This window comes from Pongo pygmaeus, chromosome 1 (assembly GCF_028885625.2).
Source record: "Pongo pygmaeus isolate AG05252 chromosome 1, NHGRI_mPonPyg2-v2.0_pri, whole genome shotgun sequence".
In the NCBI taxonomy this organism is placed as follows: domain Eukaryota; kingdom Metazoa; phylum Chordata; class Mammalia; order Primates; family Hominidae; genus Pongo; species Pongo pygmaeus.
The window spans coordinates 146,219,687-146,237,315 of record NC_072373.2 but is presented as its reverse complement, the minus strand read 5'-3'; the positions used below and the strand labels follow the sequence as shown (position 1 = coordinate 146,237,315).

At 36.2% G+C, this 17,629-nt stretch overlaps 1 protein-coding gene across 7 annotated transcripts in view; it reads right to left on the bottom strand.

The window, feature by feature from the left end:
• Positions 1–17,629, bottom strand: part of TTLL7 (tubulin tyrosine ligase like 7) — a 139,981-nt gene that overhangs the window by 45,803 nt on the left and 76,549 nt on the right. For all 7 annotated transcript variants that reach the window (XR_010124176.1, XM_054486901.2, XM_063653645.1 and 4 more), the window contains 5 exons: positions 16,381–16,475; positions 8,354–8,501; positions 8,194–8,267; positions 6,810–6,945; positions 4,717–4,803 (listed from right to left, as the gene is read on the bottom strand). Coding sequence is in view for 6 of the 7 variants with exons in the window: in XM_054486901.2 (XP_054342876.1) it covers positions 4,717–4,803; positions 6,810–6,945; positions 8,194–8,267; positions 8,354–8,501; positions 16,381–16,475 (540 nt within the window). In the remaining variant the exon portion in view is untranslated. The remainder of the gene's footprint in view (positions 1–4,716; positions 4,804–6,809; positions 6,946–8,193; positions 8,268–8,353; positions 8,502–16,380; positions 16,476–17,629) is intronic.

Sequence of the window (17,629 nt, the reverse complement as noted above, 5' to 3'; positions counted from 1 at the left end):
GAATATGAATTCTAGAGGAAGGTTGTTTCCTCAGAAGTTTAGCATACCCAGAAGAAACAGTGGCACAATCAGGCTTGCTAGTAGTGCCTTCCTTCATGTAGCAAACAGCTTTAAGTGTTCTTAAAGAGCTTGACTACATAATGAGTTATTCGACCCTATAAAGAATCACAAGGGGAAACGTACAGCTGAGACTCTGTGTCTTATATGCACTTGGGACTTTTTGACCAACACACTGTTCAAGCAATAATTAACTAGCAGTCACAGCAACAGAAACTCTAAATAGTGTCTTAACTACAAAATGGAATTTGTAAACTGGCATTGAGTTATGGCACAACCATACTACTTATTTTTTATGTCCAATTTTATTATGAAGTAGGCTATATACAAAAAATGTATAAATATATGAAGAATAAACACCCACATGCCTATCACCCAGCTTAATAAAAAGAACATTGCTAATATTTTACTGCAATTACTTTTGCACCAACCTAATACTTTATGTGATATTTATTATTTATGTAGCTAATGTTTCTTAGATTCTCAAATTGGTGAAAAGTTATTATTTCTCCTACTACAAGTACCAGTTTTATTTAACTTTGATTATCTCCAATTATTCTTCTACCAGTAAAGACACTGGAAATCAATGTTTGGTGTGTGATATCATCCCTCTAAAAAGGAACGGCTGTCTTGAAGTTTGGCTCAACTTTGAACCCTTGGTAAACAACATAAAATTAAAAGTTATAAAGATTCTTCTACTTCAGACTGATTATGCAGACTTCAACAATTTGAAATATAGCTGGCTTTAACAACTACAGGAAATATCTAGTTCATTTCAACAAATACATTGTTAGTTTCCACTACTTGCCTAGAATGAAAGGGATTGAACAAATCAGACAAAGTGAATTCTTCTTCCTCCCAAGAGGTTATAGTTTTGTTTGGATGACAAGCCTTATATAAATGAAACCCAGGAAAATATAAGACAATATAAAGCTGTCTCAAGGCTTCTGCATTTGCCATTCTGCCAGAAATGTTGTGCCTCCAGGATATCTCATGTCTGATTTGCTGAATAGCAATAATTAATATACAAAGCTTAGAAACTTCCCAGTGTTTCCCAAAGTGATGCCATGACTCATGCAAGTATTCACTTTTACAGATACTCTAAAATATATTTCTTCCAAAGGAAGTATCAGTGACATATTCTACAATGCCTCAATATAGAGCACATAATTCAGAACAGTCTCTGACATCCAAGATCTCCACCAGATAAGTATCTTATCTCTTAACCAGGCTCACCTGTATCATTTCACTATCCAAGAACCTTCCACTTGAGTCATACCAAACTTTTCATGTTTCTACAACATTCTATACAGTATCATAACTCCATATCTTTGCCTTTAATGTTCTGTCTACCTAAATGTTCTTCCACCTCTCTCTCTTTTTTTTTTTTTTTTTTTTGTGAGACAGAGTCTTGCTCCGTTGCCAGGCCAGAGTGCAGTGGCACAATCTTGGCTCATTGCAACCTCCACCTCCCAGGTTCAAGCGATTCTCCTGCTTCAGCCTCCCAAGTAGCTGGGACTACAAGCGCACGCCACCACGCCCAGCTAATTTTTGTATTTTTAGTAGAGACGGGGTTTCACTATGCTGGCCAGGATTGTCTCAATCTCTTGACCTCATGATCCGCCTGCCTTGGCCTCCCAAAGTGCTGGGATTAGAGGTGTGAGCCACCGTGCCCTGCCTCTTCCACCTCTCTTAATGCTTAGAGCACTACTCATTTTTCAAGATCCAGTTCTAATAGCACTACCTTTCTGAAGCCATCCACATGCTGCCAATCCCTTTCTTCTCTATGTTGCTGTAGCACTTTACACTCCCTTTATTATAGTACTTGCCACATTACTCCCTGGTTTTTTATTTACCTGTCTGCTCTTCTACTAGCCAATGAGGTTCTTATGGATATATTTAACAAATTGAACTAATGGATTTTGAGAACCTACTGTGTGTCACACACTGGCTAGGTTCTAAGGATGTAAAGATGAAAATCTACTTGCTACCCTCAGGAACTTGCAACTTCATACTGAGGCAAACATGAAAATAATTACTTGTCACAACTGCTCTATAAAAGTGTTATTTATGGAACAGCAGGAGAAAGAAAGAAGGGAACGTCTAAGCCTAACTGGGGAAATGAGGGAAGGTTTCACACAAGCAACAGCGGTTCAGCTGAAATAGGAAGGAGCCTCAAACAAGTCAATGACTTTTTTTTTTTTAGTAGGAAGACATTTCAGAAGCATGGAAAAGCATGAAAATATGATAGAACAACGCTGGAGGCATCACACTACCTGACTTCAAACTATACTACAAGGCTACAGTAACCAAAACAGCATGGTACTGGTACCAAAACAGAGACATAGACCAATGGAACAGAACAGAGCCCTCAGAAATAACACCGCATGTCTACAACTATCTGATCTTTGACAAACCTGACAAAAACAAGAAATGGGGAAAGGATTCCCTATTTAATAAATGGTGCTGGGAAAACTGGCTAGCCATATGTAGAAAGCTGAAACTGGATCCCTTCCTTACACCTTATACAAAAATTAATTCAAGATGGATTAAAGATTTAAATGTTAGACCTAAAACCATAAAAACCCTAGAAGAAAACCTAGGCAATACCATTCAGGACAAAGGCATGGGCAGGGACTTCATGTCTAAAACACCAAAAGCAATGGCAACAGGAGCCAAAATTGACAAATGGGATCTAATTAAACTAAAGAGCTTCTGCACGCAAAAGAAACTACCATCAGAGTGAACAGGCAACCTACAGAATGGGAGAAAATTTTTGCAATCTACTCATCTGACAAAGGGCTAATATCCAGAATCTACAATGAACTCAAACAAATTTACAAGGAAAAAAAAACAACCCCATCAACAAGTGGGCAAAGGATATGAACAGACACTTCTCAAAAGAAGACATTTATGCAGTCAAAAGACACATGAAAAAATGCTCATCATCGCTGGCCATCAGAGAAATGCAAATCAAAACCATAATGAGATACCATCTCACACCAGTTAGAATGGCAATCATTAAAAAGTCAGGAAATAACAGGTGCTGGAGAGGATGTGGAGAAATAGGAACACTTTTACACTGTTGGTGGGACTGTAAACTAGTTCAACCCTTGTGGAAGTCAGTGTGGCGATTCCTCAGGGATCTAGAACTAGAAATACCATTTGACCCAGCCATCCCATTACTGGGTATATCCCCAAAGGATTATAAATCATGCTGCTATAAAGACACATGCACATGTATGTTTATTGCGGCACTATTCACAATAGCAAAGACTTGGAACCAACCCAAATGTCCAACAATGATAGACTGGATTAAGAAAATGTGGCACATATACACCATGGAATACTACACAGCCATAAAAAATGATGAGTTCATGTTCTTTGTAGGGACATGGATGAAGCTGGAAACCATCATTCTCAGCAAACTATCGCAAGGACAAAAAACCAAACACCACATGTGTCTCACTCATAGGTGGGAATTGAACAATGAGAACACATGGACACAGGAAGGGGAACATCATACACTGGGGCCTGTTGTGGGGTGGGGGGAGGGGGGAGGGATAGCATTAGGAGAAATACCTAATGGTAAATGACGAGTTAATGGGTGCAGCACACCAACATGGCACATGTATACATATGTAACAAACCTGCACGTTGTGCACATGTACCCTAAAACTTAAAGTATAATTTTAAAAAAAAGAAAATATGATAGAAGACGAAGCGTCTAAGGACAAAGAGATAGCATAGTAATTCTGAAATATAAACAGAATAGAATGAAAAAAAAATCCAAGGTTTTTCTAATTCAACTCTTTCCTACTCTACTAGTAAGAACTTTGACATATATCAGAAGAACAGCACTGGACGCAGTGGCTCATGCCTATAATCCCAGCACTTTGGTAGGCCAAGGCAGGAGGATCGCCTGAAACCAGGAGTTCAAGACTGGCCTTGACAACACAGTGAGACACCATCTCTTTAAAAAAAAAGAAGAAGAAGAATTTTTTTTTAATTAGCCAGGCATGGTGGCATGTGCCTGTAATCCCAGCTACTCAGGAGGCTGAGGCAGGAGGATCACTTGAGCCCAGGAGTGTGAGGCTACAGTGAGGTATGAACATACCACTGGACTTTAACCTGGATGAGAGTGACACCCTGTATCAAAAAAAAAAAAAAAAAGGAGAACATGTAGATGTCACTTACATGACAGCTTTCTACTTATTTCTAGGAATTACACCTATTTTAACTAAAACAAAATCAATGTTGCTAGGTCAGCAAAAGATGGGGCTTCTAACTAGGGTCTCTAGATTTCATGATTCACCTTATTTATAATGTTATCCATTTATTTGATAATTATCTGTCTAGAGGTATGAGGCAAACTTTATACATAGTTTAGAATAAGAGTACTAGCTCTGGGTCCCTTTTGGCCGTGACTCACGGTCTTTTCACTGACATCAGGAAAATAACCAAAATGACGAATGAAACTAATAAAACAAAACAAACTCCTGAGTGTAAGGTATCATCATCTTCCAAACTCTACCTGCACTGGGCACACAGTCCCTGTGGTTCCTTTTTTAAAGCAGCACCAGTCTTTCTTATAGTGAGAAGTATCAAAGGCTAGTAGCATCTACTTTGATAAATAAGGAAGGTAGAGATATACTGCACCTTTGGTCCTCGAATCTTGGTAGTTTTTCCCATCAACTTTTCATCATCAATTTCACATTGCTCCAGAAGATCCAAAATATCTTCCTCCTTCAAAAAATATTCTAATTAAAATTACAACTACTAATGGACTCTAGAATTTTTCTAAGTTGATTAATCTCCACAAAATAATGCAGAGCAAGGATTCCTGAAATTATTTAGTGAAGATTGCTCAGAAAAAAGGAGAAATATTAAAGGGTCACGGCAAATTCTCTTGAAACTTTCACTAAAATCTGGCATTATAATTAATACATAGCCAAAATCTATTCTGTATTAATTACCCTAAACAAATGTATCTTTATAGTACAGTATAGTATTAAAATCTTAGAGTATAATACTTCAATAAATTAGCTCATTGGACACTAAAATTTCTGGAAAGTTCATGCTGTTTTCCAGATTTCAAGTTTATGAATCATTCTATAAAGATTAGTGCAAAATGAAATTAAACCGCCAGACAGAAAACTGATAAATGGACTAACAGTTTCACTTAGAAACATTCTAATGTGAGTATTTGCTGACTGGGCACTATTTAATGAAACTCTTTCAAAATTTTAATGATTGCACAAAAGTATTTTTAGAACTTTATAAAGGTTTTCATTCTATAGTCATCAAAGGTAGCAAAAAGCCACAAGTACCCTAACACCTTTCCTGTGTTCTTCTAGAGTCATATTCTGAATCAAAAGGAAATTTTATAAAAGCATATACCCCAGCGGATATTAGGCAAGCCAGAACAATACGAGTATAATAGCTACACTGAAAGAGGTATAATCAACTGTATCATTGAGTTATTTAAGAAAGGATTCTAGAAAAGGTTTTTGAAGAAACTAGAAATCTCACTGTGCAGTAGAAATGTGTAAAGTAAGTTATTCTTTGTCCCAATCTAAGGAAATTTAGCTATTGAAATCCCAAAATACTCTTATTATACATTTTTTATTAAATAATAATCTTACAATGAATTCCATGGATAACAGTACAATATAGCCAAAAAGAAACTCAAGGAGTTCTGCTTCTATTTAGGAGAAATATAACGGATAATACTTTCATCATAACAGCCAGAAAAGGCCAGATAAACTAAACAATCACATTTTCTAAAACATCAGAAAGCTTTACTTTGGGTAAAAAGTAATGTAAAGAAACTAAATTCCAAAGAGGAACAAGTTCTTCCTAGGTGAGCAGAGATGAGTGGCCATTTTCTTCTTTGGGGTCATCTGTCATGTCTGGACATATGTAGGCAGAGATCAGGTCTAAAATAGAGAGCTCCTACTAGGATAAAAAGAATCTTCTTGAAATGCTCCCTTTTAGAATCCTGAGCTACTATATTGAGAGGTCTGACTACCCGGCTGAGAGACTGTGTAGGGAGGAAGAGATACCAGCCAGCTCCCAGATGTTCCAGCTATCTTATCTGACACACCAGACATGTGAGTGAAGCTACCCTGGATTTCTAGCCCCAGCTGGGCATTCAGATGTATGCTACTATATGATTCACTCCAGAAAAGACAAGCAGAAGAACCACTCAACTGTGCCCAGCCACGATTGCAGAGTAATGAGCAAATAAATGAAGTGGTTTGTTATGCTGTAATAGAAAACTGATAGACCTTTTACTAAGGTGTACAGATTAGAGTGTGTGTGTGTGTGTGTGTGTGTGTGTGTGTTTCATTTAATTCCTCTCATATGCCAGACCTACATAGCATCAAGAAAAAGTATTATATAATGTTTGTTATAATCCAAAAAATAAGAATGCTACAAACCACTAGGTTAATTCCATGGGTTTCTTTATCCAGTTACATATACACATCTATGTAAGAAGACATGTTATTATAATATATTGATATTACAACATAATATCACAATCCTCTACTCCATAATTTGTCTTGGTAGATATCTTATTTATGAAGTTGGTTCATTATGAAATGTTACCAACTGTTAAAATAAAAAGCTTGGGGAAAGCATATCTTAAAAGTAAAATGTTTTTATATGTCGGACCAAGGTGGCTTGTCTGTAAAGACATATTGTTTAGCTTTATTCTTTTTTCTCTATATAAACATTCATTTTCTTACCTTCATCCTTTTCAAAGGATTATTCAACTCTCGCTGGAATGAAGCTGCTCTTCCTGAAAGGAAGGTCTGAAAGGCAACGGCTAACAAATTTTCATACTTTTCAAGTAGTGCTTTATCTTCAGGAGGATAAATTCGTCTATAACAAAATCAGATAAACCAATTTTTTAAAAAGAAGCTGTCGTAGCTCAACAGTTAACATCAACTCCATAGATAATCCTTGACCACCTATTCTATACTAGTCACATTGCCAGGTATAAGCATTTCTATACTGATTAGTGCAAAATAATATTAAATATTAAACCTCCAGACAGAAAACTGATAACTGGCCTAATAGATTCACTTAGTAACTTTCTAATCTATTTGCTGACTGAGCACTAATTAATGAAATTCTTTCAAAACTTTAATGATTGCACAAGAGTATTTTTAGAACTTTATGAAGGTTTTCAGTCTATTCATTAATAGTGGCACAAATCCACAAATAAAGTTTATCTAGAGAATTAGCATTAAACAATGCAGTTCCAGAAGGTACAGTATAAGGGTTTAGTTGGGGGGAAATGGTTGGGAAAAAATGGTGATTGGGCAAATTGGAGACATATTGAACTTTATAGGAGAGTGTTCAGGTAATAAGGGATACTGCAGGAGTTTTTTTACTTAGTGTGGTTATTGAAGTATACAAAAATGTAGGCAGTGGTTCTGATGATCTCTTTTGTAGTGATGGAATTTGCCTCTCTAGTAGAGAGAAGTGGGTAGAGGTAGAGTGGGAGGAATGTGTTCTCATCACTACTGTTGATGGTGTTAAGGCCATGAAAGAACATCTTACCATGAGTGCAAAAACGCCCTCACACATTCCTTTATCCTGCTCAGGCAATGTCAAAAGTTGGAAAGTGGGCAATCTTTCCAAGAACACAATGAGCTGGGTGGGGTGGGGGGGTTTGAATCTGTCAAGGGTGATATTGTGGAAGGGTTCCAGTTTAACACAGCCCACATCCCTCTCCACTGTCTCATACCTAACTCCTTCAAACATTTTCATTATTTGCCTAGTTCCTGAAAAAGTACAGTAACCACCATGGATTGGCAGGAAGAATACCAAGAGACCTGAATTCTGACTTTTTTTAAAAGACCACATTATAACTAAATACAGTCACAGGATAACGGCGGGTTAAAAAGACCTCCTACAACCACCCAGAGGCTGGCTAGCAGGAGCGCTATCAAGGCTGAACCGTCTCCTTGCTGACTACCTTTCTTTCTGAAAGACAGTAAGCAAAAAGCACTTGCTTGGAATGAAAGAAAAATGCTTAAAATAAGCACACAAGATTAAAACATGAAGAATCATTGCTTTGATACTTCATTTTTTCAATCTATACAAAAATAGCAGCACAGTTACCTATAATTCCCCATATGTCGATTTTCATGTTCTTCTCGTGAGATCTGCTTTCGTACTTGAGCGAGTCTCTCTTTCTGGAAATGAGAAAAACTTTACAAATAAAATCCGACAAGTGAATTATGCAATTTAAATTGTGGGTACTTTCTTAAAACTTTCATACCAACTCTTCTTTCCGCCTCTCCAACTGGTGTCTCTGCTGTTCCCAGTCTGAGGAGCCTGGTAAGAGCCTTTTAATTGAATTTTGACCATAGAGCCTCCTTTGAGCCTCAGCTTTTTGTTTGGCCAAGTTTCTCCTTTTGTCACTGGTCCTAAAATATAAAACATAAGACCATATTCTAGAACTCGAACAAGTTCTGATCTTAACCCTGTGAGGAGAATTTGCAGAACAGGAGACACAGTGAAGCTCAGAATCAATGTTTATTAAACTTATATATTCACTTACATTATATTCATCTAACCATACCTCAAATATAGCACTCTGGCAATAGATATGGTAAACAGAAATTCTGAAGATACAGAGACAAAATGGAAACAGTGCATGTTTTAGAGGATCAGAGACACCTAGTTTCACATTTTGCCCCAACAATTTACCACTATAGAATCTTGGGCTGGTCACTTACCTGCCTAGTTTGGATATAGTTTCCCCGTCTAAAATGTCAGCAATACTGTTTCCTCCTTGAGTTCTTATAAGATTAATTTGTGGTAACATTAATAGGTACTTAATATGTAATGGTTCTCTTCTCCTTCTTCAACCCATTTCCATTTATACTGACCACTCTTTAATACATTTTCATTTCTGACCGAAATCTCAGCCTAACAATCATCATTTATTTGGAAACATCTGCATAGTCCTTCCCATTTTTTACTCAATTATGAAAATTTACTTATAACTCTCTGATTTTTAAGGAAAAGTCCTGTTTTGGGATTATTTGCCTCTAAACCACTTTCTCTCTCTTCCCTGCCACGTAGCTGGTGAAATAACACAAGCCTGAGGATTTTTCTCTCCAACCCCTCCAACTTAAACTCTACCATACCATCATTGAAAGACCTAGCAGGAACAGGGTGTACTCCAAGAAAAAAGGAAAAGCAAGGCCAATTCTGCCCCCACCTTTAGGGGAAACAAACAAACAAACAAACAAACAAAAACAAAAAACAAAAACAAAACAGAAAGTTCTATCCTTAAGCTTACATTTCCATGCTTCTATTGTCATTAGGCTGGTAGGGCCCAGATAAGAGTGTAAACCAAAGGAAAGGAGACAAGAAGGCCATTTGGCTAGCTTCTAGTACAGAGGTAAGAGAAGTGCTTACGTTTACATATTGCCTCATTTAATTCATCATGAGATTGCATTAAGAATATGAGTCCAAGGCCCTAAACAATAAAGAGAGTTCTTTTGCCTCAGGTATGTACCATCACAACTTGACCTTGCAGGAATGTTAGGAAACTGATCCATTCTCTTTCATAACAACATTCAGGCTTGAGTGGCAAGAGGTCAACAGGTGGTCAGATAAAAGGAATAATTTGAGAAAATAAATAAACACATCCAGAAAACTGCAAGTCATTCAGGATTACTGGAGCTCTGGGTGAATGCAAGAAACTCAGCTTCTCACATGGACTTGAATACTAGGTTATTGAGCCTCAAATTTAACTTTACACAATGAAGGAGGACATAAATTTTTTAAAAGAGGGCATAATTATATTTGTAAATGTTAAAGATTATGCTCTTGGCAGTATATACAGTGGCTTAGAAGTAGATGAGAAAAGAAGCAAGAAGTTAAGATGAGATGCTATTTCATTAACAAATATAAAGTATGAGGGCTTGGAACAGGGGAGCAACAAAGGGATTAGAGAAAAAGGGTAAGTTTAGAGTAATATTTTGGAGGAAGAATGGATATGCTCTGGTGACTAATTCAATATGAAGAATAAGAAAGAGAGATGAACTTGTGATGACACCAAGACTTCTGATTTTAGTGAGTCCACTGGCATTTTCAGTGATGAATACAAATTTGGCTCTGAGTTTCCCTAATTAAGGGTAAAGGAAATGCCATGGTTTAGGTAACTCTTTAACTTTTGATTTTTTTTTTCATTTTATTATATCTAGAGCAATCATTTTATCATTCTATCATATATCAATGAATATATTATCATATATCCATTTAAAATGGATAAAATTTGTCCATTTTATCTAGAATGATCATTTCCATATAGCATTCAGTTTAAAAGAAAAAGAAGACAGGAAAAGGAAATAGAAATGAAAAGAGGAATAGAGAGGAACAAAGACTAAACAATCCACAAGAGAAAAAAATAGAGGAAGCAAAAAAAGGGAATGAAAAACTAAGAGGAAGTGAAAATAAAGAAAGATGAGATGATATGATGAGTATTCTATGAAAGAAATAAACACAGATCTATATGAATATCTACAGCAAACAAAACACTCATAGACAAGGATACTTATACACAAACAGTTTGAACACACACAAAGAAGAATAACAAAAATAAGCACACAGAAGTTCCTTCAGACACATTAAGAAACAAAGAAAATCCAACTACCCTGAGACATTTTTTTGTATAAAGGAACGTTCCCACTTTCTGGCCCTTAGGAATATTGTCATTCTAAAAACTATTTGCATTTCTATGAATATTCACAGGCATAAATCAGCACTAATGACTCTCAGTACTTAACACCACAGGCCAGAATAAAAATTTAACCAAAGACCAAAAAGATCACCATTCATTTAGCATTTTAATTAGCATTTTCCATTCAACTGTATCCATATACTGACCTAAGCAATTTAGTTTACCAGTTTCTTGAGTCTTTTCCACTACTTATTACCCTATAATTCCATCCAAGGGATTTCTCTGATCACTTGCTTCACGTGCTGTATACTCCAGGAATGTGGAACCACTAGAAGTTCTATGAGCTTGTTTTGCTTTGTCTCACTTCCTCATCTTTCTGCAAGTAGTTGAATGGAATGCCCTCCCCATACCATTGTCTTCCAACCCAAATTTTATTTAGTACTCACTGTTTGTTAATTCCAGATATGGCCCTGGGGATACAAAAAGAACCAGACAGGGCCATTACCCTCAAGGAGCTGACCAAATAAAGGAAGTGGGAGCAATGGCATATAAACAAAAACACAGGGTATAATGAGTACTATTTGAAATGTGGGGGGAAGTATGATGATAGCACAAAGGAGTTAGTAAACCATTTTGCCTCAGCAAAGGCTTCAAATAGAATGTCAGGCTTGAGCTATCAGGCTTGAGCTAGGTTTTATGAATGTGCCAACAAAATATGTGGTATTCATATACATACAACAGAATGTTATTCGGCCTTAAAAAGGAGGAAATTCTGACACATGATGCAACATTGAAGAACTTGAAAACATTATCCCAGTTACTTTAAGCCAGTAACAAAGGGACAAATACATGATTCCACTCTTATGAGATACCGAGAGTAGGACACTCAAATTCATAGAGACATAAAATATAGTGATGGTTTCCAGGGACTGGGGAGAGGGAGGAATGAAGAATTAGTGTTTAATGGGTACATAGTTTCACTTTTGCAGGATTAGAAGACTTCCGGAGATGGATGGTGGTAATAGTTGCACAACAATGTGAAGTACTTGATGTCACTGAATTACACACTTAAAAATGGTTAAAATGGTAAATATTATGTTAAGTGTATTTTACCACAATTTAAAAAAAATCAGTTGGCATTCACCAAAAAGACAAAGGTGAACAAATATTAAATGAGAACAAGTGCAAAGCTACAGAAATTTGAAACTGTACCACAAAAGAGTTCTTAGAAAAGTCATTTCCAAGGCAAAGGAAAAAGAACAAGAAATGATCAGGTTGGAAAGAGATGTAAGGGCCAGCTCAAAAAGTGCCTTGTATATAATATAAAGATCAAAAAGTGCCTTGTACATAATTCTAAGGAGTTTAAACTTTATCTGACAATGTGGAAACAATCTGATCAGAACATCAGAGCTTATAAATCTCTCTTCTGATACTGGCATCCCTCAGGGTTCTGTCCCTGCCCTTCTTCTCAAAACATACAGTCCAACTGTGTGATCTCATCCATTAGATTCAAGGGCAATCTATATATGAATATCAATCAAATAGATCTCTATCTCCTGGGGCCCTGTATATCAAATTTTCCAGTTAACATTGTCTCAAAGCATCCCAAAATTAGCATGTTTAAAACTGAATCATCTTTCTTTTTCTTTCTATCTTCCCCCATTACTTTTCTAAGCCTCTTTCTCACCTATAATCTTCATCCCAATGAATGGCACATCATCAGACAAGTCACCCAACCCAGAAGCCTAGGAATCGTAGGAGGCACTGAATTCCCAGTACCTATTGCAGTGGTACTGGACTCGGAATAAATGGTTGTTGAATGATTTGCAGAACGACAGAATGGAAGATGCAAAATGGGATGGAGGTTAGTGCTGGAAGCAGGAAGGAAACCAATAAAATAGCCCAGGAGAAAGATAAGAAGTTTTCAACCTTGGAGAGGAGATGGAGAAATAAAGTGATAGTCAGAAATTTGACAGGATTCAGTCGATTCATAATAAAGTATAACTCCCAGCTTTCTAGCCTGGACTTTCATGTGAATCGTTTTGCCATTAACTTTAGCAAAGCAAACTGGATAATTACCATTGTATTGTACTTATCTATGAGCATATATATTTCCCTTTTAACAATTGAGCTACTTAAGGTGAGGAAATTTTATTCATTTTTGTATCTCTAGCTTCTAGCAAATCATAGGCTCTTTAAAAATGTCCAGTAGGCCAGGCACAATGGCTTACACCTGTAATCTCAGCACTTTGAGAGGCCAAGGCGGGTGGATCACCTGAGGTCAGGAGTTCAAGACCAGCCTGCTCAACATGGCGAATCCCCGTCTCTACTAAAAATACAAAAATTAGCAGGGAGTGCTGGCAGGCGCCTGTAATCCCAGCTACTCGGGAGGCTGAGACAGGAGAATCGCTTGAACCTGGGAGGTGGAGGTTGCAGTGAACCAAGAGCGCGCCACTGCACTCCAGCCTTTTTTGGGACTCGGTCTTAAAAAAAAAAAAAAAAAATCCAGTAAATACATATGAGTGATTAGTTTTAACCCTTGTGGGTTGGAGGTATTTGATATTGTTAGCAGAGAAAAAAAATAATAAACCAAGGAGGAACATGATCGAAGGAGAAAATAATTCAACTTTGGCAATATTGAATTTAAGTGTTAACAGAACACTATCCATTCATTCATTTATTTATTTACTTGCTCACTCACTCACTCACTACATGTTTATTGAGTATCTATTGGACCAGGGCATCCAGGGTACATGGTCAGCAGAGAGCTGCAAATGCTGGACTAGAGCTCCAGAGTGGGTCAAAGTTAGTGAGAGGCACTCCAATCCATATTGCTTACATACATGTCAGACTCAAAAATGATGCCACAAAAGGGAGTAAGACTGACACAGGAGAAAAGAGGGCTGAGGCAAGAACACAATGAGAAAACGACAGGTAGGGAGCAGAGTGTAAGAGAAATCATAAGAGAAGACTAAGGAATGCTCAAAGTTAAGTAAACTCAGAGACTAGTGTCAGAGAAGGCCAGTGAGGCTAAATGTTCAATGGTAGGGTAGCATTAAATGCTCATGCTGCAAGCCTGTAGCCCATGAATTAGTTGTAAATAAGGGACAGACAGGCAATTTAACTTAATTTAATTTAATCTAATTAACAAGTATTTCAGACCCAAGGACTCATGGGATTGTGAATGTCTTTTCTAGGTTCTATTTTAATGACTGTAATAGAATACTTATGGAGGAAAAAGATTCTTCTTATTAACCCAGTAACACCATCACAGAATGATTGGATTTTCCTTTTATTAGAGAAAAAAAAACTTTTACTTGTTCTACATATAACCTCTTTCATATTTTCTTGTCTCTGAGGACCCCAAGCCTAATGTCTTAAAAAAATTATTTGAATCTGTACTCAAATTGCATTCTGTCATCCAAGTAAAAAAAAGGATCAATTCTGATGCCCTCCATGTGAGATTCTGTTTTCACAGCAGTTGTGATGGAATATCCTGAACAATTTATATTCTCCTGAATTTCCTTGAGACTAAAAGCATATGTTTACAAAATGAACCTGAAGGTCATACTGTAAGCAAAGCACTGTACTAAGTACTGTGAAGCATGTAAAAGTATGTACTCTTCAACTTCAAGGAGCTTAAATCTAATTGAAAAGAAAAACCAGCTGTGCCCAGGTAAAACACCATAGAGGATAAGAGAGTAAACAAAGTGATAAGCCATATACTATGCAGACAGAAATTCCTTCTAGAGCTCCAAGAAAGGAAAGATTCATTTTGGTCAAAAGGAAGACTTCATAATAAAAGATGGGATTTGAGTCACATGCAATAAGGAAAGGCATTCAGAGTAGAGAACAGAATAAATAATCAGTGAGAATGGGCAAGCTATGTGGGAAAAATAATGAGGCAATCAGCCTAACTAGAACAGTTTGGGTTGGAGAGAAACAGGAAATAAGATAGAACAGCTAAGGTTAAGTTATATTAGAAGCTTAGGCTACATGTTGGTAAATAGAACTCTATTTAGGTTCTTGAGCAGAAAGATAACATAATGAAAGGAAGATCATTCCCAATAGTCTGATTAAAATTAATGTTAAGTAGGGGATTTCTGGATTCACAGAACAATTAGTTCTGTCCAAAATTAAAGCACTCCATATGAAAATTAATTCTATTTAATAAATAGACAAGAATTTTCCTAGTGTTCTTAGTTCCTGCTTAAGTTACTGTGATGTGCCCAGTGAAACTCAAGTCTAACACATGCACCCATGGAGCTCTCCACCCAGCTGGAGGAAGAAGGCACTTCTGAAACATAAGCCTCATTAACATATGCTCTAAATGTTAAGAACTGTGCTAAATTCTCTGTGGAACAACACTAAGAAAGATAAAGAAAATGAATTTCTACTTTCCCTTAGTTTTAGGTCTAGAAATTTCTGACTGCTTAAACTATACATACCTTACTTTTAAAAACACCAAAACACCCACAGATAATGTCCTGAATTGATACCACAAATGGCAAAGTCAAAAGACATGCACACACAACAAAAAAACTAAACACAAGGCTTATTTAAATAATAATAGTAAACTTTCATGCAAAAAACATGTATAGGCATATTGTTTGGAAACATCTGAAATTTAAAAATTGCTTGGAAGCATACCATAACTCTGCTAGAACTCTTGAATGACAATTAAATAAATTGAAATCATAAAATCACTGAGCTTAAATCACCTCAGAGGCCCTTTAATTCAATACTCTAAGCTCTGTTGGAACACTTCTAATGACAGGTAACTCACTATTTCAGGAAGTGTTTCAGTCAAACATCTAAAAAATTCATTTTTTAATGAACCAAAAGCTTTTCCCACATAACAGCATTTCAAATATTTGAATCCCATGATCATGTACACTGCAACCAGCCCTACACCCCTAACAGCCAAGTCTTTTCTCAAATTCTACTTGCCTCTCTAAATGGAAAAGTTAACTCTCACTAAACAACTGCCTCTCTTTTTTATTTACATAGGGAGCATGATGTAATGGGAAGACCTCTGGAGAGAAAGTTAGGAAATCCATGTTTGAGACTTTTTTTTTTAATTTCCTGAATGAACTCTATGTGCTTTAGTTTCTTCTTATAAGATGAGGAAGATAATCTAGAGGGTCTCTTAAAGTATTTACCAATTTAATCTTGTACTCTATATTAAATAATTATACCTACATTGAAATTTAACCTCATTTACTGCAGGTACAGACTGTTGCCTGGGAAGCAGGAAAAGCAGTATACAGGAGTAGGGGGGAAAGATTTTTTTTTTAACTATGTGAGTTTAAAGAATAGATGGAATCAAGAAATGAAAAATACAAAATGGATGGAACCAAGAAATGAAAAATACAAAATGGATGGAACCAAGAAATGAAAAATACAAAATGGATGGAACTAAGAAATGAAAAATACAAAATGGATGGAACCAAGAAATGAAAAATACAAAACGGATGGAATCAAGAAATGAAAATTACAAAATATAAAAATAAAAAATACTATTCTGAAAAGCCAATTTTATGTACAAATGATTAATCTATGTCAAATGTAGAGATAAATGTCCAAAAGATAGAGAAAATATTTTACCTTACCTTATGTTTAGTAGCTTCAATGCATTTAGCAGCACTCCCCTTTTTACATCATAGTCTATTTTCTGATCAGTTCCAAAGCTTGGGGCTCGGTTAATCTGAAATTTACAAAGAAGACAATATTGGAAGGTGAATAAATATTCAATACATATTTGTTAATCCAATGTGGGATCTCTAGCCAGTAGAACAACTCTACATTAAACCTCAAAGCTTTACATGGTAGATGGCCCAGTTGTTACTGCCACATCTCCATTCGGCATCACTCTAGGTCAACAAATTGCAAGGGATTGACTATTAGCACCATCTCCTTCCCACGGCTGCCTTAGTTCAGGAGCTTTACTATCAGTATAAGCTGGCCTCTCCCTCCATTCCACTCTCTCCATTACCCCATGCAATTTAGGTTTTTTAAGTTTAGGAAAGTTAAAAATGATTTAGCCTAACAAAAAGGAAATAGTGATATTCATGTTACCAACACAGTAATAATTATATCAACACAGTAATAATTATATACATCTATGTATTTAAAATATGGAAACTATCAGTGCTCCCTTTTCACTGCCTCAGATCTTCAAGAATTCATTAAGATGAAAAATAAAAGAGATGGAGTGTTTGTTTTTGTCTTTGTTGAGTCTTGTTACTATTGTCACTGTTATAAAAATATAACTGGAATAGCTGATGTTTAAGAAAATTTCTTGATCAGTTAAATCAGTTGGTTAGAACACTGCTGAGTTCAACACAACAGCTTAGCTTCTTGACCACCAACTAATCCCTTAGGCTATCTCAAACATAATTATATATGCTACTAGTCACAGTTATACACATCTGTCACCACAAGAGACAAAACAATTGAAAGCATGCATTCCACAACTTGTACCTGAAGAAATATCACATTATAATCAAGACATTACCCAGGAATACAACATCTTTAATTAGAAATGTGTCACAGGTTCACCGCAGAAAAATAAGTAAAAAGAAGGAAAACAAATAACAAAAGATTACCTGTAATCCCACTACTTAACACTTAGTGTGTTAACCGTTTGGTAGATAGTATTCCAGATATTTTCAATGTATACATATTTAAAATATTCATTTTACCTTCCAAATGCATGTCTATACTAACCATACTTTATTTTACATTCTGAGCTTTTATCTTAATAATGTATCATGAAAATCTTTCGTCATGCCATCATTTTGATGGATGCATGGTACTCCTTTTATAGAGATATGCCATGTTGTATTTTGATTCCTTTGC